Source organism: Convolutriloba macropyga, chromosome 4 (assembly GCF_964194025.1).
Source record: "Convolutriloba macropyga chromosome 4, txConMacr16.3, whole genome shotgun sequence".
NCBI lineage: Eukaryota > Metazoa > Xenacoelomorpha > Acoela > Convolutidae > Convolutriloba > Convolutriloba macropyga.
In genome coordinates, this window is record NC_134471.1 from 48,545,794 (window position 1) to 48,567,028 (window position 21,235).

At 35.5% G+C, this 21,235-nt stretch overlaps 1 protein-coding gene across 2 annotated transcripts in view; it reads right to left on the minus strand.

Moving 5' to 3' along the window:
• Positions 1-21,235, minus strand: part of LOC142338467 (uncharacterized) — a 43,491-nt gene that overhangs the window by 13,684 nt on the left and 8,572 nt on the right. The window contains exons 1-2 of one of the 2 annotated variants that reach the window (XM_075388236.1): positions 16,833-17,144; positions 6,223-6,396 (exon numbers count right to left, since the gene is read on the minus strand). In XM_075388236.1, coding sequence (XP_075244351.1) covers positions 6,223-6,396; positions 16,833-16,981 — 323 coding nt within the window. In that variant the 5' untranslated portion in view covers positions 16,982-17,144. Of the gene's footprint in view, positions 1-6,222; positions 6,397-16,832; positions 17,145-21,235 lie in introns of those variants that run through there. The other variant, XM_075388235.1, reaches the window with a different exon arrangement.

The following is a 21,235-nucleotide window of genomic DNA, read 5'->3' on the forward strand; positions in this document are numbered from 1 at the left end:
ATTGTTTTAAGGGCTTCAGCATAGTGTTTTAATGAGTTCTTGAGTTTTGCTTCGGCATAGGTATTAAAGAGTTCTTGAATTTTTCCAGCATTTATTGTTCTTTTTGTAGTGTTCTGACTGATTTTAATGTGTCAAATGGATAATTGGGAATTGAGGGAGCTGTCAAAGAAACTATGGGAAGCTCTCAAGTGATGCGTAAAGCTTTCTTTTTGGTAATATAACTCGATTAGTATCCACAATTTATCTTTTGTTTGATATATTGGCTTTTTATTGTCTAACTAGCTATTTCGGTAACATCTGGAACCCTATTGCTTTTATTGGAAAATAGCAAGAGCTGAACCAGTCTTTCATTTCTTTGGGGAATTTAATAGTTCAAAAAATACTTCGATTGTAAGGGCGCACTGTGTATTTTTTGAAATACTTCTCCGCCTTTGTTTTTTTTTCATGTTGTTTACGTACTCCAATGATTTCGACTCAAAATTGAATTTTCACTGACGAAATTTATTATTTTTGACAGGCGATTGAAGACCAGTAAGCAAATTTGATAATTACACCGAAAAGCACTAACTTTTTGGCTTCAACGCCGTTTGCGTAAAATTGTTTGTTAATTTTTGATTTCCAGCTGTATTCATTCTCAATATGTAGTCATTTGACTTAGTCTCATCAATATGTCGATCAAAAAATTAATCTAATTACGTTTTTCTATATAAAATCTCACGGTTGTTTTGTCTAGCAGTTTTGAAAGGTTTGTTTTTAAAAAAACTGGTTGTTTGAGATCCCCCACTTTCAATCTTATTTCTGCACCTTTGGCGATTTCTCAGCAGTAATAAGGGTCACTCATTTCAAGTAGGTTCTAATGATGTATTCAGTGATTGCGATTGTTTGATTAATTGTATATTTGTCCAATTTTTTTGACAAGTTCCTATCTTTGAGGTTCACTTTTGCTGTCTGGATCTTCACTTGACGCATTATTGACAAGCTGCATATTACAATAATTTCGTTGAAAAAAGCCGCAATTGATAACATTCAGTACTTTAGTGAATTTATTGTGATTTTTCCTCTCATTGGCAAGTTTTTCCTCTCAAAATTGAAAGGATTTTTCAATTTTTGCCTGTATTTGTTGTTATTGTAGTCATATGACGGTCTGGATACTGACAAGTCTCAATGTTTTTGCTTGAAGGTTTAAATTTAGCCATTGAACTATTTCAATTGATAGCTACTGGTTTTCATGACGTTAAAATCGTTCTAAGAAATGTACTCGTATTTCTTAAATTTTCCCTTTTTTTCTGTGTACTGGTTTACCTTTCTCAATAAAAACAGGTCGGGTATTGTTCTGGTTAAATGCAGTTCATCTGGTTTGTTTTAGATTTTGTCCGATACAACTCCGAGTTTTTCATGGAAATTAAAGAAAATTAGAAAGTGCTTGTTGATTTATTTGATTTTGTTATTTGTCTTGTCTCTTACTGTCGTTAATGGCAGTTACCATTGGCCCTCTTATGTGTTTTTGTTTAATTTGTATAGTGGACTCCAATAAGAGATTTCTTAAAAGTTTTCTATTGTTTCCTCATTTGGAGTACGATTAAGTCAAAAAAAGTGGTTGGGCGGTGTCGGACCATTAAGTGCAAACGCAGATTTCTGAGCCCCCTTGTTTTTAATCTTTTACGATTCAGCATTCTTATCAAATAACAGTGCAAATCTGGTACATTTTAGCTGTTTAATTCCACAAAACGTATCTTAATACATTTAAAAAGGCTTTTGGTGAGATATGGCAACAAAGGAACAATTATTTTATCTCATGAAAACTATTAGACAATAGATATTAATATTTTGTTCATTGGATGAAAACAGTGTAATTGGTATGATACTTTACAAAAATTTTGGTCTCAAAATTCCACAAATTGCGATGTAATGACAAGGGTGCTGGTTTGTAATGTCCTTTCTCGATAAGCACTTATCTGGAATCACCTTACAACGCGGGCAATACTTGAAAAGATCATCATACAAATGCCACGCGCTATAGAAAACTGTTTTCATTGCTCGATTGAAGTTTCTCCAGTATTTTTAATTCGAAAAACCTGACTACTCGTCTTTAATTGATAAAGATAGTTTTGGTTTACACAAAATTTTCTTTCATAAAAATTTCGTGCGAAGTGACAACGAAAAAGAGAGCTGATTGAGTGTTTTGGCAAAAGAAAGAGTTCTTAAACGATTCAATATTAAACAAATTCTTTATCAGGCAGGGTTTGACAATTCTTGAAACCTGAAAAAATAGTTATCTTCCCATGAAAAATTAATACAGAAAAAAATACAAAAAGCAATTACTTTTTTCAGCCGCAATGTCTTTGTCTTCAAAAACAATTTGAAAAAGTGTAACATTGCATGGAAATATATCTGACAAGAAATACAAATTGGAGTTATCTTTTAGGAAACTAGATAATTTGGAGAATTACAAGAAAACGGTTTTTCTTAATAAACCAATTGTTTCAAACTTTGGTTGTCCCTAAAAAATTTGATTAAGGTCCCAGAATAACGAATAGGGTGTCATTAAATAGTGTCAATTACTTGGTTCTAATTTTTCCAAAAAAACTGAGATTGTTTTTGGCGTTGGCTTATAAACTAGGAAAATGCAAGCGTTGCACAAAGAGCAGGCAACAAACAAAGCATGTTGTGATTTTCTATGTTGATTTATGATGCTTTCTCTTGTTATCATCTTCTTGAACTACTGTTGAGATAAATCTGAAGCTTGACAAGGAGGCTCAGTAAGGAATGTGCCATTGCACATAATGTCCCAATAGCGCTCATTCGCATATTTGACTTAATGGTGTGCCAAATGAAGAAAAGACATAAAAGATACAAAAATCAAATATTTTTCTAGAAACCACTAACTGAATGAAATGCTGTGCATTAGAGGGTGAACGAAACCTGTCATTAATGAGACGCGATACAATACAAACGTAAAACTGAAAATTATACATTAGCTAACTCATTACTCGATGTCTTATTGTTATTGTTTTAAGAAAACACAACAATAATATCAAAATGACATCAGATAACATCTAAACTACACAAAAAAACCTGTACAGTGCTTAAAAAAATATATATATGAAACCTATCCTTAGTGAGACTCCGTATTGATTCGATAACAGAGGACATAAACTACAGAGTCCGAAAATAGGTTTCTTTCTTTGAAAACCATTTTTTCAGTTGTTATCTCATTAGCTTCATTGAATGAAATCAATGAGATAACAACTGGAATGATATAAAAGACTCATTGGATCTTTTCCGTTTGGGCCCCCCAGCTTAGTGGGCGTAAATTATTTGCGACCCCCCCCCCGACGCACGTGCCATATTTCTACATAATGATATACCATGTGATGACACGTGCTCCGTAGCTGGGGGTGCATAATGTACTGGAGGGCACAAACGGAAAAGATCCGATTCATTTATACCACTCGATGTATAATTGAGGAAGCAAATGAAAACTGTTCATTTATTTGCCTAATTAAAGCAATTCAGACATGTAATTATTCAGTTTAGGTCATAGGACTACAATATGAACAACAAAAAAGAAGCAAAATCCTGAAAAAAAATCAATCAATTTAGCCCAAAAACTGTGAGACTTGCTAAATGATTAGCAATCCAGTGAGGTAACATTCACAAATTATCTTTTTACAATAAACAGGTTCAAAAAAGGCAACCTTCCCAAATGAGAACTCGTCTAGAGAGTGATATTGTGGCAAAGATACAAAGATCGACCTCAAAAATCCCTAAAAACTCAATACGCACAGTATCAAAGCCAAGAAACCCTTAGTTAAAAAGGGATAATTTAAAACAGTGGAAACGGATTTGATGTTAACTGGCTATAAAGAGGATACAATCTGATTTCACAGTGATGGCTAAGCTGCCTATTGACAAAGAAAGGATAAAAAGTGGCAAGTCTCAAGAATCCATTGAATTTTTTGTAAAATTTTTTTTTCAAACGTCATAAAACCATGAGCTGTCGACCATAAACAATAGTAGAATACCTTGCAACAATTTGGAAAACCAATTGCGTTCATTATGAGTGAGATTTTGTTATAAGACTAACAGAAACAACAAACAGAGACAAAAATCACAATTTAACAAACAATTTTTCGAAACAATGGTATTGAAGCCAAAACTATGAGATTTTAAAAACTATTAAGACCATGGTAAACTGAGTTTTTTTGTAATTTCTCACTTGGGTCACATTTGAATTTCAATCAACCCACTTTGAGGGTCTTTGTAAAGAAGCCAAAGACGACATGGATAATTGACTATTATTGAAAACTCATATAAACTGATGAAAACAATGTCTAAGTGCTCAAGACACCAATCAAAAAATACAACCAACCAAAAAAAATACTGTTAAGTTTGGAAATAAATTGATGACACCTACCAACACGGAAAATAAGTTAGATTACGACGAAATCAAGAACAAGAAAGGAGAAGATTCAAAACCCTTTCGTTTCTTTTTAAATTTTTTTCAACTGAAAGTAATTAAAGACATTAGCTATAATTTGAAGTTATTGATTTGCGTCATTTAAGTATGCAAAAGAAACATATCTTTCGTAATCCAGAAGAGTTTGAATGAACAACAAGCACAGGTAAAAACTAAAAACTCCAATGCATTTTGCGAGAGAAGGTTGGCGCAGAGTCAAAACCAAATAACATTCACCCAAAAAATTAAATATGATCTCTAAGGCATTTTTAGCCGTAAATGTTTTTCGGGTGATATTTTTCAAGTAAATAAATTGAACCTCAAAAAAGCGCAAACCTGTAGCAATAGCAACGTTTTTTTATTAGTCGTAGTACTAAAGCCAAACATTAGTTAAAAATAAACAAAAAAAATTTAGAATCAATTTTATTTCAAATGGAATAAAGATTGAGCTCTTTTGAATGAGACTAAGCTTAAGGTCGACAGCTTAATAAGGTAAATGTTAATAAGGTATTTTTCACTGATTTTTTCTTAATGCAAATTGACACAAAGCCATATGAAACTTTAGATATCAATTGAATACACTGTTTAGTTTTAAGTGTAGCAATTAACGAAGCCCATTGGAATTTTTGTGTAGTGCGACTAAGTAATGAGACAAAAAAGTAAAATTTGCAGGCAAACACAAGACTTCCTTTTAAGTTTTTAAAAACACCTAACTTATCCAAATATTTGCGAAATAGCTATTTTGGCAAACTAAATAATTCAAAATGTCAAAAATTAAAGATGCATTTTGGAGACATATCGACTAAAGTTAGCGTCAAACAGTCAATATTTTAATTCAAGAAGGCTCTGCTTGGAAGCCGAAACAAAATAAGCCCTATTTTGGAGTTTAAAAAGATTGATTTAGCCGTTTTCAGGTCTCTACTTCTGGTAAATTTAAACAAAGTGGGCTAAAAGAGAATAATTGGCAGTATTTTAGGCTAGAAGGTCTGAATTTAAAAAAAAAAACAAAAATTTACTAAAAAAATTTACGGGAAATGTGAACAAAAACAACGGAAATCGGTCTATTAATATTTCAGAAATGAGATATCATGATTCAGTGCTGACTTACTAAGTGACAATGATCCGTGCACCCAAGACGGAAAAAAATTCAGTCACATTCCCCCCCCCCTCCTACTCCCGTTTGCTGACTTGCAAAGCCCGGGTCGAGGTGTCCCCACTAAAAATGGCTAAAATGTGTAAGAGTTGCGGTTAAATTGACTGAAAATTGTAAGATTTACGCTCAATGCGATGAATGTGATATGAAAAAGAAATTTTAAGCGGTGAATTTTTTACCAGAGGAATGCGGTGAAAAAAATTATTCACCGCTACCAGTAGAATGCGTTGGCGCAGTGGAGTAAAGAGTTGGTGACATGAGCGAGGTAAGTGGTTCGAACCCGTGTACGGAAGTTTCTTTTTTGTAAAAATTCCGGTGAATGCGGTGAAAAAAAATTTTCACCGCTAAATTCAACGCAAATCTTACAAAAATTCACCGCTTCCACCGCATTCAACGCTAAAAGATGCGGGCGCTTTGAGGTGGAAAAAATTTTTTTCACCGCTATTCACCGCTAATCTTACATTATTTTTTGATAAAACCTCGACCCGGGAGGATAAGGCGAAAAATGCTAGTTACAATCGGTCATACTGCACAACGTTTGAGAGGATAAAACAAATATATATTTTTTTGAAATAGAGACCAAAAAACTTAGATTGATTTTGAAAAGCGTGCATAGTAAGGCTCTGGCATTGGTTTGAGTGCCATGATTGTGAGTATGAGAGATATGACACCCAGGGCCATGGCCAAGTAGGGTAATCTCCTGTAGCCCAGAATGGGGAGGGAGTCACTGAAGAAACTGAAGAAGATCTTGCATCCCCACGCCAGAGAGTAGAGAGATCGCAGGCTGCAAATCAGAGAAAACATTTATTGTTGTGAAAAACCCGGGTCCAGGTGTCAACCATAAAAATTGCTACATTTTATGTAAATTCAGGGACAACTTTATCGTGGACAACATGGAACTTTTTGCTTTGTTTTATTAACAAATCTCGATAGATCTCATAAAGTTCAGAAATACGTTTTGAGGTTTCCCCCTATTTTCACTTAGTATGATACGCCACGCATTCACACCATTGATCATAGTATTGGTACTGATCATCTCTAGACTAGGACCTCTTGGACCTATTGATGACCTGTCGAGTAGATTTAATATTATGGTACATGATTTATACCATATGTATTTCAAACAATTGTACATTCTACTCGAGAACAATTTATTGTTATTCCAAAATGTAAGAATTGCGGTGAAGATACGTTTTTAAGCATTGTAAAAAGCGTTGTAAAAAGTACGTTTTTTAGTGTTTATTGCATTTGCGGTCTGACAATTAAATCTCATTATCTCAAAAACTACACGTCCGATTTAGTTCATTATTTTTTCATATGCTATATTGTAGACTAATGCTAGTCACTGCAAAGTTTTCTGAAAATTGAATCATTTGTGTGGGAGCTATTTACATTTGAAAATTTACCCATAAATTAAGATTGCTTATAGAATTAAAAAGGTAGCCCTACCTCACCCTTTTGAGATAGAACTTTCTTTTTCACCATTGTCTATCTTTTTTCACCGACGTATCTCACCAATGTCTATCGGCTGACAAATTTTGGTGTTGATAGCCATGTTGCTTCATATCGGAAAAAATTTGGACACATCAGCGGGCAATTGAAAGCCCCTTGGAAGCGGTGGATGAGCGAATATCTACCCTCACCCCAACGCAGAACAAAATCGAGAACTGAATCAGGCGAGGACATCAAAGTGGCAGACTTAGTCTGGATGGTTGATGAGAAAGAGACCTACTTCAACTATCCTTTAGCCAGAATTCAGAAGCTTCATGAAGGAGACGAGAAAATAGCTAGAATGGCAACAATCAAAACTGTTGAAGGAACCTATTTACGGCCATTAGTTACACATATTTCGTAAGATTTTGACCGCATCTGAAAGCATTTTGATAGAATCAAAATAGGGCCGGCTATTTTTCGGACTGACATTTAAATCTCATTATCTCAAAAACTACCTGTCCGATTTAGTTCATTGATTTTCATATGCTATATTGTAGACTAATGCTAGTCAATGCCAAGTTTGCTGAAAATTGAATCATTAGTGTGGGAGCTATTCACATTTGAAAAATTTCCCCGAAACTAAGATTGCTTATAGAATTAAAAAGATAGCCCTACTTCACCCTTTTGGTTTTGATATTTTTCTTAATTTCCGAGATATTGTTAAAAAACCGCATATTTCAGCCACAACCTGTACATAGCTGAAAATGTGAAAATCTGTTTTTTAGTTCATAATACCTTAATTGTATTGTTTATTGATTGTGCACTCAAAACTCAGCTAGTATAGTGCTATTTGATCTGTTTCAATCTTATATGTTCGTTTTACGTACACTTTCTTCATTTAATTGCCAGTATTAAAATTATTCAAGTATTTATGTTTCCTGTAAGAAAGGTTGTCTTTGATTAATAAAACGGACGGAAAAACAGTTAACTTAAAAGAAGATTCTGTTGATTCTTACTATAAAAGCTCTGAAGTTTATGTACCATTTGTAAATATGATTTGATTTTGCTTTCATTGGTATTTAGTGAGCTTATATCCATTTAAATATTACGCACGCTTTGTTTAACTTTTCATTTTATGTCTTAATAATTTGTATTGGTGGACAATTAGACAACAAATTAACCATCTCATAATACAGTCCTTTCTATTTTTTCTTATTTGGGAGAGAAATTTATAACGCGATCACGGCCGCCTCAAAACTTAGTTGAATATTCTATTGATATTCTAAGATAGGCCCAAACATTTTGTGCGCCGACCCAGACAACCTCAAAAATGTTTAGAAGAAAGCAACAAAGTCCCTCTAGAGCCCGCAGTGGTGGTACACCTCATCCATCAACTGATTTTGAAACGGTGGAAGATGTGGAATATCACTATCAAATTGGCGAAGGAATACAGAAAAAACATAATGATCTTCAAATGAAAAGAGCAGAACTCAGAAGACAATTTGGCTCTAAACTAAGTAGAGCAGCGAGCATCAAAACCAATCTCGATCAATATCTTGCCCTCAACGAGAAAATAGTTGAGGAGATGAAACAGTACAGCACACGGGTCTCATCAAAGCACAAAGCAGATCTGCAAGTGAAACAAAGAAACTTGTCTTCGAAAAGAAAAGAACTCCTGGTATTGTGGGACCAGAAGATGATGTCAATGGAGACGACAAAGTCAGTGAGCTTTGTCGAAGAGATAACTCCTTCACTCCGTTTCATCGGTTAATGGGGCTCAGAAGGAAACAGGACAAAATATTGAGCCAACTCAGAACACCAGCGCAAGTGAGACACAAACCGATCATCTAAAATAGATGCATTACCTGATTTTTCAACTGAAGAAGATTTGAAACGCAAAGAAGAAGCACAAGCTGAAAGAAAAACCCCAAGTGAAAATGAGGGTTGCATGTCAGAAGCAGAAATTGAAAATTGAACAGGAAAGACGAGCTCGAGAGACAGAGGAGCAGTTGAGACAACTCGAGGAGCATAAGACACTCGAAATGTTGAAACTCAAAATTAACACCGACGAGGAAGACGAACTTCAACCTGAAAATTTGGAAAAGCCAGTTCTAAAAGACAGTGGAGGCTTCTTGGACAACATCAGCTGCAGTGACGATGAAGACTATTTGGGCGAAAACAGAAAACTTATTCAAGCACAGGGTGACAATCATCAAAATGCAAACGATGTTGCAGCCTCATCTCAGAGGAAATACAGTAGGAGCTGGTTGGGGTCACTAATGCCACAAGGCAACTCTTAAAAAGATGGTGTGTTTGGCATTGCTCCAGTCAGACAACCTACGGGAACGGTGAGCTCAAACCAAGGGCTGCATAGTAAGTTGGAGATTTCTGATACTTCACAATCAAGTCCGAAACACGGCTTTAACCAGTAGGATATGCACCCAGTAAATTCTTCAGTTAATTGAACGTTACCAAATCTTAAGTTAAGAAAAATAATTGCGATCCCCTTGATTGGCCTGAATGGAGTGGCATGTTTCTGTCGACAGTCGATTGTAGTACTATATCAGACAAAAAAAATGACACATTTGAAAACGCTGTTAACTGGGCCGGCAAACAGAGCACTGGCTGGTATGGGTTATTCGGGCGTTATGTACAACACGGCTTGCAAAACACTTGAGCGCAGATTGGGTCAGCCGCACTTGATAATAGGATCGCAATTGACTAAATTTCAAAATCATCCACAAATAAGGCCGTATGATATGGCGAGTTTTGTTATTTTTGTTAACACAGTCGGAAATTTTGTAAACGTTCTGCAACAAATCGTTTACAGCAACAATTTTTCTTTATCAAGTAATCTAGACATGGTAGTCAATGAACAACCGGCAGACAAAAAACGCAGATGGTTTGCACACATTGAAATCGCGTCGCATAGGTCGAAGCTGCCAAATTTGATTGAATTGAACGAATGGCTACAAGAAGAATCTTTGGTTCCTGAGCGAAGAAAAACTGCAGCAACAAAGAATATTCCATAAAGTTTGTATAGAGGAAAACAAAATAGCGTCAGATCAAGTAGACATCAACAAAAAAACTCCACTTTTACGAAAGATAGAAAGATAAGATTTCAGAAATGCCCTCTTGACGACGGAAAACATCCGCTTTGGAAGTGTGATAAATTCAAAAGGCTCTCTATCACAGAGCCATCAGAAACGGTGAAACATGCTAACCTCTGTGTCAAATGCTTGACGGGAAAGCATCGCGCCAAAGATTGCAAACCGAAGCTCAAATGCGAAATAGACGGCTGTGAAAGAAATCACAATCGCATGTTACACAACGGACAAACTGTAACGCACGAGCTAATCCAGTCACCAGATCAAACAACTAAAACCAACCCGGCAAAAGAGACAGCTTGGTCAGTCAAAGGAGTCCTCCAAGTTGCACTGGTACTCATCTACGCTGACAACGGAAGTTTTGTCAAATTTAAAGCTGTTTGCGTCACCGCCTCCTCTCAAAATTGGATAGATGAAGAATTGATACAACCTCTAGGCCTTGAAGGAAGAAATACTTGGAGGTCAATGGCCGGGATCCAGGGAACGAACTCAATCGACTGTTTGAAGGTACCAGTCAAGATTGGACTGGCCGATGAAATCAGCGACACGGTAAAAATAATAGCCAGTAGTTACAAAGATCTTGTAGTTGCAACCTCGGTTTACAATTTAATCGAGCTAAGTAAACGTTATCCTCATTTATCGTGCATAAGACAAAAGAAAATCGACTTGAAAGACGTAAAAGTGATTCTTGGTCAAGGTGCTTATTACCGAATAAGAACTTTAGATTAAAAATATTGTTGAAATAATTCTTCATATGCAGTAAAAGTTCCATTAGGCTGGAGGCTAAGTTGTCCGCTGCCAAATAGTGAAGAGACAGAGGGCAGTTTCCTCCCTCTCAGGAAGAGACTGAGCAGCGATAGCCAAAAGAATCAAGAGCTACCAAAATAGTGAGAAAGTGGTGGGAAACTGAATCCTACGATACAACAGTTCAAGTAAACAGCAAAACACTTGAAGATAAAAAGTCTCTTGAAAAACTAAAGAAAACAACGATAAAGCTACCAGAACGTTTTGAAGTTCAAATGCTTTTTACTGGATAAGAACAAAAATTTGATTGTAACATTTCTTCAACTATGATCGCTCGAACGAAGATTAGTCAAAAACGAGTCTTTAAAATTGAAAATATATTGATTCAAAAAAAACGAATTAGCAAAAGTGATATCTCCTTGCTTCAAAAGGGTGATTTTGAACTTCAGGATGTTTGGTATCTGCCTCATCATCCAGTTGTAAACCTCAGAAAACCAGAGAAAGTAAGAAGAGTTTGCAATGCTGCAAAAAGTTTTCGAGGATACTGCCTGAACGACGTTTTGATGAAAGGTCCCCTTCTTTTGCAAAATCTAACTGGAATCCTGTTCAGACTTTGAGAAAACTGTTTTGCACTAACTGCAGATATTGAAGAAATGTTTTTGCAAACTGAAGTGCCTGAACAACAAGGACGCTTCCTCAGTTTTCTGTGGACAGATGAAGACGGTAAACCGATGCCGTACCAGCACAACCGGCACATTTTTGGAGCAAAGTCATCTTCAACTTGTGCGAATTATGCCCTGCAGCAGTGTGCAAAACTCTTTGGAATGGAACATCCTATTGCATCGCAAGTAGTAATGGATAACTTCTATGTGGACGATATGCTTCTCTCGGCTCACACAAATGAACAAGCATCTAAAGTTATCCATGAACAGAAGTCATTGCTAGCAAAAAGAGGCTTCAACCTCACAAAATCGTTTTTTAATTTCGAAGAAATATTTGAAATATTTGAAAACAGTGAAATTACACCAATAGAAAGCGAAGACAACCCAATGGTCTTGGGACTTGAATGCATAGCAGCCGATGATCTGTTAACTGTTCGGAAGGACAACGAGTTCCTGCAGAAAACGAATTGGACTCAAATACATGTTTTGCAAACAGTGTTGCAAGTATTTGATCCTCTGGGGTTCATGGCACCATTTTTCATTCGTGGAAGGATGTCAACGAAACGAATCTGGCAGACACAAGGACAAAGGTGGGTTTCGCCGATAGCCGAAGACATAAACACCGAGTTTAACAAGTGGGTGCAAGAATGGAGTAACTCAAAACATTTATCCGTTTCAAGATGGTACAATCAGGAATCCTGTGACAGAGTTGAGCTACACGTCTTTGGAGACGCGTCTCAAGATACTTTTGCGCAGTAAGTTACGTTGTAAGCACTAAACTAAACGGTGATAGACTAAGGATGATCATCGTTGGAATATCAAGGGTGGCTCCAATGGAGCACCATACTATATCAAAATTAGAGTTAATGGCAGCAGTTAAAGCGAACAGAATTAAAGATCTAGTTTTGAAAGAACATAGAATTTCGTTTGCGTCAATCTTTTTGTGGAGCGATTCAACTACTGTTTTACAATGGTTGCGTAGTAGTGACAAAAACCAAGGAGCAGAAATCCTAGACAGTTCAACAGTTGATCTGTGGAGACATATAGCTGAAGCTGACAACCCAGCTAATATGAGAACGAGAGGTCTCTCCATAAACGAACTGATGCAAAGTGACTGGATAAACGAGCCGGATTGGCTGAAGAGCGAAATTAATGAAACAGGAAATTGGGAGCAAGAAGAAGTTGTTCCTGATCGAAAGGAAGTGTTTGCCATTAATTGGATCGAAAAATCAGCTACAATTGACTGGAAACGGTTCAGTAACTTCAGAAGATTGAGAAATGTTGTTGCGAGAATATTGAATCTGAAAAGTGCGGAAAAAGAAATAACCCCTGAGTTGCTTGAACAAGCAGAGAATCCAATATGGGAGTCAGTGCAGAGAGAAAGTTGCACAAAGGAAACGGCGTCGTTGAAGAAAGGAGACTCTGTCAAAAGCAACAGTAAAATTGAATCCCTGAATCCGTTTCTGAGCGAAAATCTAATAAGAGCAAAAGTCGACTTAGACATGCAGACCAGGTTTTGGAGAAAAACATACTGTTATTTTACCACATTCTCATCCAGCATTTAAATTATATCTCGAGTTTCAGCATAAGCGCAACCATCATCAAGGTGTTATACTACATATTAGAGCTGAAATTCAGAGAAAACTTTTGGTAACTGGACTAAAAAACGCACTGAGATCGGTTAAACATCAATGTCTACGCAGTAAGTTGAAGCGAAGCAAAACAGCGATACCAATGGTGTCAGATTTTACCAGTAGTCAGAATCGAAGATAATATATCGCCGTTTATAAACACCGGAGTAGACTACTTTTGACCGTTTTCAATTAATTTTTTCCGAAGAACAATGAAAAGATGGATTTGTCTATTCACGTGTCTTAGCGTCAGAGCAGTGCATACGGAGATTGTTCAATCACCAGAGACACAGGTTTGCTTAGACGCAGTTCATCGGTTCATAGCGAGAGGAGGGAAACCGGAAACGGTGATTTCTGACAACGGAACTAACTTTGTAGGCGCAGCCAACGAATTAAAGGAAGCCTTCAAAGATATGAACTATTCTGAAATGCAGCGCAATTTAGCACAAAACGGAATACCATGTAATTTCAATCCCCCTGCAGCTCCGAATTTCGGTGGCGCATGGGAGTCATTAGTGAAATCGAGCAAAAGAGCGATTTTCAACATTTTGGGCAAAGAATCTTTGAAAGAGGAAAATCTCTCAACCGTAATACGCATAGCAGAACAACTTCTCAATAATCGACCTCTAACAGCAGTTCAAATACAATAAAACCGAATCATTTCCATGTTGCTTCATATCGGAAAAAATTCCGACACATCAGCGGGCAATTGAAAGCCCCTTGGAAGCGGTGGATGAGCGAATATCTACCCTCACCCCAACGCAGAACAAAATCGAGGACTGAATCAGGCGAGGACATCAAAGTGGGAGACTTAGTCTGGATGGTTGATGAGAAAGAGAGCTACTTCAACTATCCTTTAGCCAGAATTCAGAAGCTTCATGAAGGAGACGAGAAAATAGTTAGAATGGCAACAATCAAAACTGTTGAAGGAACCTATTTACGGCCATTAGTTAAACATATTTCATAAGATATTGACCGCATCTGAAAGCATTTTGCTAGAATCAAAATAGGGCCGGCTATGTTTCGGTCTGACATTTAAATCTCAATATCTCAAAAACTACATGTCCGATTTAGTTCATTGATTTTCATATGCTATATTGTAGACTAATGCTAGTCAATGCCAAGTTTGCTGAAAATTGAATCATTAGTGTGGGAGCTATTCACATTTGAAAAATTTTCCCGAAACTAAGATTGCTTATGGAATTAAAAAGATAGCCCTACTTCACCCTTTTGGTTTTGATGTTTTTCTTAATTTCCGAGTTAATGTCAAAAAACCGTTTATTTTAGCCACAATTTGGACAAAACTGAAAGCGTGAAAATCTGTTATTTAGTTCAGATTAACTTAATTGAACTATTATTTGATCTGTTTCAATCTTATTTGGTCGTTTTACGTACACTTTCTTCATTTATTTGCCAGTATTAAATTTAATCAAGTATTTATGTTTCCTGTACGAAAGGTTGTACTTGATTAATGAAACGGACGGAAAAGCAGTTAAATAAAAAGAAGATTCTGTTGATTCTAACTATAAAAGCTCTGAAGTTTATGTACCATTTGTAAATATGATTTGGTTTTGCTTTCAGTTGTATTTAGTGAGCGTATATCCATTTCAATATTACGCACGCTTTGTCTAACTTTATATTTTATGCCTTCATAACTTGTATTGAACAATTAGAAAAGAAATTATCCGTCTCGTAATACAGTCCTTTCTATTTTTTTGTAATTTGAGAGAGAAATTTATAACGCGAACAGGGCGGCCTCAACACTTAGTTGAATATTGGCAAAAAAAATGCGGAAAATCCCATGAAAATAAAGCTTTTGCCACCAAAGACCGCACATCATACGTCATTTAATCGATTTTTAAGCACACTTAGTCTTTTGCGGATTTTGGCGGTGAAATTTTTATATTCATCGTTTTCTTTTGACAGCAAAGAAATATTATTTCATCGCTTCAGCGGTAAAAGAAAAAAAAAATTATTCACAGCTAAAAGAATCTAATATTACAAAAATTCACAAATAAAAACTGCTAATCTTGAAAAAATTCAACGCATATCTTTTTGTTATAGTGGAGTTTAAGTGATCTGGGGCGAAGTGGAAGAGTAAGCGGACATGCAGGAGGTCGGAAGTTGAAAACCGGGCTTGCACGCTCTTCGTTGACTACTGAAAATTTGACTACTGAAAGCCTTAAACCTTACCAAAACGTCACCGCTACAAACTTCATATCTTAAAAAGTTCACTGCAGCGTCAAATATACGGGAACTTTATGGTGAAAAAAAAAACGTTTTTTTCACCACTATTCAGCGCAATTCTTCTATTATTTTTTCCACAATACCTCAACCCGGGAAGCAGGAAAAAATACTATAAATTTTTATTAATGAAGGCAGATACAATTATGAGACCACTAAACCGCTGAAAGATAAATTAACCACTGAAAAAAATGACAGACAGTTCAGTAATCTTGTCCATCCAGACAACAGTTAGTCATTATCAGATCTATTCAGTTAAAAATCACCTAAAATCACACCCATCGAGACCAAAATTACTTATGATCAGAGCTATCCAGAACAAAAATCACTTATGGTCAATAGTAAAAATCTGCTCCAAGGGTTTTAGTGAGAATATTTTTTTCTTCTGGAAAAAATGCAATGGTTTTATTTAACTTGAAACTGAACACACAATATCTCGGATAATTTTAGCCATTCAATGGTTAAATCAATATACTCTTTGTGTACTCCCCTCCTTTTGAATGATTGCAATCTAGCTGGAAAATAACGTATCATTGTTTTAGCTCCCCATCAATTTGTAGAGTCCCTATTATAGACGGCGCATCTCCTGCGCTATCATTGGGTGATTATTTTTAAGGCTTGACCTTGTCTGAGAGTCCCAAATCCTGGTTTGAAAGCGTCATTAAGGAGTACTCACGCGTACCCAGTGAAAAAAGCATTACCAAGATGCAATATCTTAGACATCTCTTGCACAACTTGAAGCCGCCAGTTCAGAAAACCGAACAAAAACGACGCAACGAATGTTTGGTTTTAAGCATAAGTAGTTGTCAGTAATTTACGTTTGTTCGGTATGATTGGCTTTAAATTTTGTCGATATGTTTGGCGTGGGGCGTGAGAAAGCTTTGGTATGTTCCGATCGAAAGATTCGGAAGATTCGGTGTAGTCGCCTTTTATACCTACGAAATGGTTTGTATGTTTTGTTTCAAACGTGAAAATCGTTGCTACGTTCAGTTTTCAAACTAAAGAAATCGTAGGAAAGCCGGGTGAGTTTAAAATTCAGAAATTCAGCTATGTTTTTCCATCCAAAACTTTGAATTTTTTCACATCGCAAACAACTGTTATGATACCGTTCTAATCGCAGTTCTTATCGAGTTTCAACATGCTTTTTGGAGACAATTTGAAAAAGTGTCATGGTTGATTAACTTTTGTATTGCTTGTTGACAAAGCTTTCGAACAAATATGATTTAAAAAAATTACAAAATGACACCTGTTTAGCATCATTGATAAGGATACTTATGCTTTATCATATTGTTTATGAAGATATTTCAAGTTTAATTTCCCAGGGTAGACAGTTTTGAATTAGCATATCTATCAGAGTGTTCGTTCATTACACCTACAATATTTCCTTAGCATCCATACCTGTTGTATTGATGTGAGGGCATATTGAGATATCGTCCGAATAGTGGATAAGCTAAGTTTTCAAATGTCGAATACAAAAAACCAGCCTGTATGAAGTGTAATGCGTACACAGAAGATCCACGAAGTTTCGAAGAAAATCGGAAAAACATTCTCAAAAAGTAAAAAGTATTTATCTATTGAGACGTTTTTATTAATTGTGAATCCTTTTTCGTTTGAGAAATGAACAGTAGTTTCTGTAACTATCAAGCAATCTGCTCTTGATGCCTCAAATTCAGAATGGAATGGCTTGAAGAATATTCCAATATAAACCAAATCAATACATACAGGATTCAATTTAAATTTACATGTAGCTAAATAAGATTATATACAACCAAGATACATAAGATACAGAAGAACATGGTCCAAAATTAGATACAAGCTCGTTTAATTTGAGTTCAATAAATAAAGAAGATTTGAACACATTTAGCTGCAGCTGTTGCTAAGCAGAAATGGTATGTAGAAATACACATATATAGTTGTTATCAGCAAGGAAATTTCACGTGGCTCGGAGAAAGCAAGGTCACCTTAAACTGATCCAAGCTCGACGTCTAAAAAAACATAACCTGAAAAGGAATTTTCTGATTGCAGGTGGCCTGCTCAAATCTGAAAGTAGGCAAAAGATTGAAAACGAGTCGAGCCACAGCGGGCAAATAAACTATATACCTGAAAATAAAGCTTGTTCTTTTATCTTGAACCATAGCGTATATTACATTCATCTCAACAAATAAAAGACTTTTTATTGTTCTTTCAGAGTTGTCTAAATACCAGTTATTCACAAAAAAAATTGCAGGTAGATAAATTACTACATTTTTCCAATTTTTTGGTACAATAGTGTAAGCAACAATAACACAGATTAAAAGAAGTGTAATTAGCTTCAGTGTTATATAGTTTATAAAGCTCAAGTAAAAATCGCTCACTCCGAGACTGTCATCTCTGTCATTGAAAACTGCGTATCTCACTCACAACAAAAGCCATCTTGCATCCGAAAAATGAACAAAAATTTTTGCCATCAAGAGGCAAAAATTTTTGTTTTTCGTGCTTTCAGTCGTGGAAGCAAGAAACACGAAAAAGCAACAAAAATAAAAAGAAGGAAAGGTATAGCAGAGGTTTCAGTGCCTTGACACCACAGGCCTGGTTAAAAGCAGCGTCAAAGAGGCACACCAGGAAACAGGATAACTACATTTTTGATTGTTTACAATCCCGCGCTAAAGTTCTTTGTTTCAACGGCCAATTTAGTCAAGCAGCTAAATTTTTTTCAGATGGTATTGCTCTTGACAATACATAATGCAAAGGAAAACTTGAGTAGTCACATCCCCTCGAAAAAGGTGCAGCTACAGCCTCAAGCTTAAAACAACCTAGCCCATAAGTTCAACAAAAATACAGTTTTCAATCAATTGCAATCGTCCTGACGTTTTGCTTGCGAGGTCCTCAAAAAAGCACCCTGCGAATCTCTGCGTTCTGTTTATTGGTCAATGTCATACAGATTTCGTTACTGTATTCGGAGTGAAATAGCAGTACCAAAGTACAGGATTTATTGTTCTTAATTATTTGCTAATTCGCGGAACGAATTCGTTAATAATTTTGAAATGTGAAAATCCGTTTCTCTGAGTGCTAAATATGTGTGCAATTGGCGGCACGATTTTAGCTCTAGTTTATAGACTCGTATTTCGCTTAGCGAAATAAGGCTTAAAATTTTTTGAGTACAATTGAGTGTTTAGCGGAGCGGATTTAAGAATGAAGAAAGGCAACTAAACTTGAATTACGAATTGAGCAGAAGGAGGAAATTAAAATTAACTGAATTTGATCAACAATTTGATCACATCAAAATATCTCCAAACGCGGCAACTCAAATCACAAGACTACATGAACAGACAGGGTTTTCAGACAAAAATTGTAAACAAATTAAATAAACGTGAAATATGAAGATTTGATCTTCAAACAGGAAATTGACAATGAAATTAGAACTAAATGATAAATCAATGAACTAAATTAAAATAACTTAAAAATAAATAGATTTGGTGTACCCAAATCAATAGCCCCTTTTTAATACAATGTCATACTATACCACAATCAAACTAGATGCCCAATGATAAACTCATTAATATCCTTGAAACGTTAATAGGCAGAGGTTCAATCTATCTCAGTGGGGGAAGCCAAGTCATGTGCAACTTATAGACATGCGAAGTGAGTTTTACAGGAATCCGTTTCAGAAAAAGATCTGTTCTTTTTCTCAAACAAATTGGTAGGTCACATTGATATCATCTTACATGCTATCAAAATTATCCCAGACTTCCTTTCTCAATGGATGACATAATTTTTTTTCCAACGGACTAAAAGAAAGTTTTCAAATGCATCAGGAGAAGTAAGATATTGATTGCTGCAATTAATTTTATGCTCCGTCTGGCTCATCTGCAAGTTCTTATCATCTTCAACCCTGTCGCCCAAAATTCAATGACTGTTCCCCGAGTAGCCGAACTGAAGTGCAGCACGGCAATTCATCGGCCCGTTTTTTCCCTAACTCCGATGGTATTCCTGCCACAAGGGAGTCAATTTTATTCTAAAATCTTGAATTTTGGACTCAATGGAGTGAGATCTGTTTAGAATTAAGGGAAGATAAGTGTGAACTCTAATGAAAGGAGAACGGGAAAACAACAGTTGAATAAACAAGGCGGCTCGGTAATGTCCAATCGCACATAAAGTTCCAACCCTGCTCATCCACAATTTTGGCATAATTGTCTACCAAATGAGGAACAGATGGAAAAACACAAAAAATTCAAGTATTTTTCAATAAATAAAACTGGTGTATGAACGAAAAGATAGCCTCCAAAGCAAATAACTCAGTGGAGTAAAAAATGATGCATTAGATTGATGAGATATGCCGATATTAATAAAGCGAGCGAAGACGAACGTCAAAATCAAACAACAACAACAAACATCAATTACATCAAAAAATTTATGTCCGTTTTAAAAATCAAAACTTAATAACAAAGCCAAAATAGTGTCAGATAAAACTAAAAATAAATTAAATAACTTGTACAAATAAACTTGTAAGATAAAAAAATTAGTTATTCACCAGTTCATAATAAAGCTTGGTAACAATTAGACGAAAATGAACTGAAACTTTAAAGTTAGAAAATTCGCTGAATTTAAAAAAAAACAATTAATTTCAAAGTAATGAAAACCATTAGGAATCAACTAAATTATCCCATAGGTTAACAATTACCAATGTTTCTATTGAAGGGAATTAAGAACTCTTGTTGTTCAATTTTTTGCAGTTACAAAAAGAACAGCAAATAGACAACAAACTAAAAATCAATTAAAATTGGCCAGAAAATGCTGTAAAAGAGGAAGCCGTAAAGCCATACTTTGGCCCCCAAAATATGTTCAATTGCAAATTCGTTGAACACAGATAATGTATTATGTGGCCGCTCATTATTGAAAGCAACAATTAGACAAACAAGAAAAAAGGCAAAATTATGTAATACATGTGTTTTTTTCAAAAAAAAATTATTTCCAAAGACAAAAAGCCATTAATTACAAAATGAAAAAGTTGAATAGGTAGGTCCATTCCTCCAAAGGAAGCCCTTGAGACCTGCAATTATCCAGATTATGTCTTAAGTCTACGAAAAGAACGTCAAATACGACAAAAATCAAAAATTCATTTACTTTTTTTGTGAAAAAGCCGTGTGGAAGCCAGTAAAGTCATAAGGAATTCTCTTAAAACATTAGATTTTGTGACACCAGTCCCTTTTGACACCTTTCCTTGACAAAAATAATGCAATCTTTAACCTTTAACTAACGAGAACAGGTAACAAACAGACAATAAAAGGAACAAAATTGCGAAGTTGAAATGTTTTTTTTTTTCATTTTGGAAAACAGTTGTTTTCAAAGTCATGAAATCCATTATCTATCTTCTAATATCAGAAAATCGATTCCTCTACTAATCACAAAAAATCCAATCAAACCGGGTCATTGTACAGGAAATAAAATGTGACTGAAAAGACAAAGTAAAAACGACAGTTAAAGACAAAATTAAAATATTCAATTAAATTCTTCGAGAAAGTACTTTCAAAGCGGTAAAGAACCACAATCTGTATCTTTAAAGATTTAATTATTATCAATTGTGTTGTGCGTTATTTTGAACGCAAAAAATGTGATATCTGAACTGACAATAACGTGATAATTTGACAAAAGTAGAAAACATGAAAAATGGGCAAATACCTAAAAATTAAAAAAAAAAAAATGTGAAATCTAGTAGTATCAAAGCCAGAACACCATAACTTAAGGCGTAAAACCGCAATACACACTAAATTTGATTTCAGCAGAAAGAAGCAGCACTCTTTGATTGCTGATACTAAGCTACA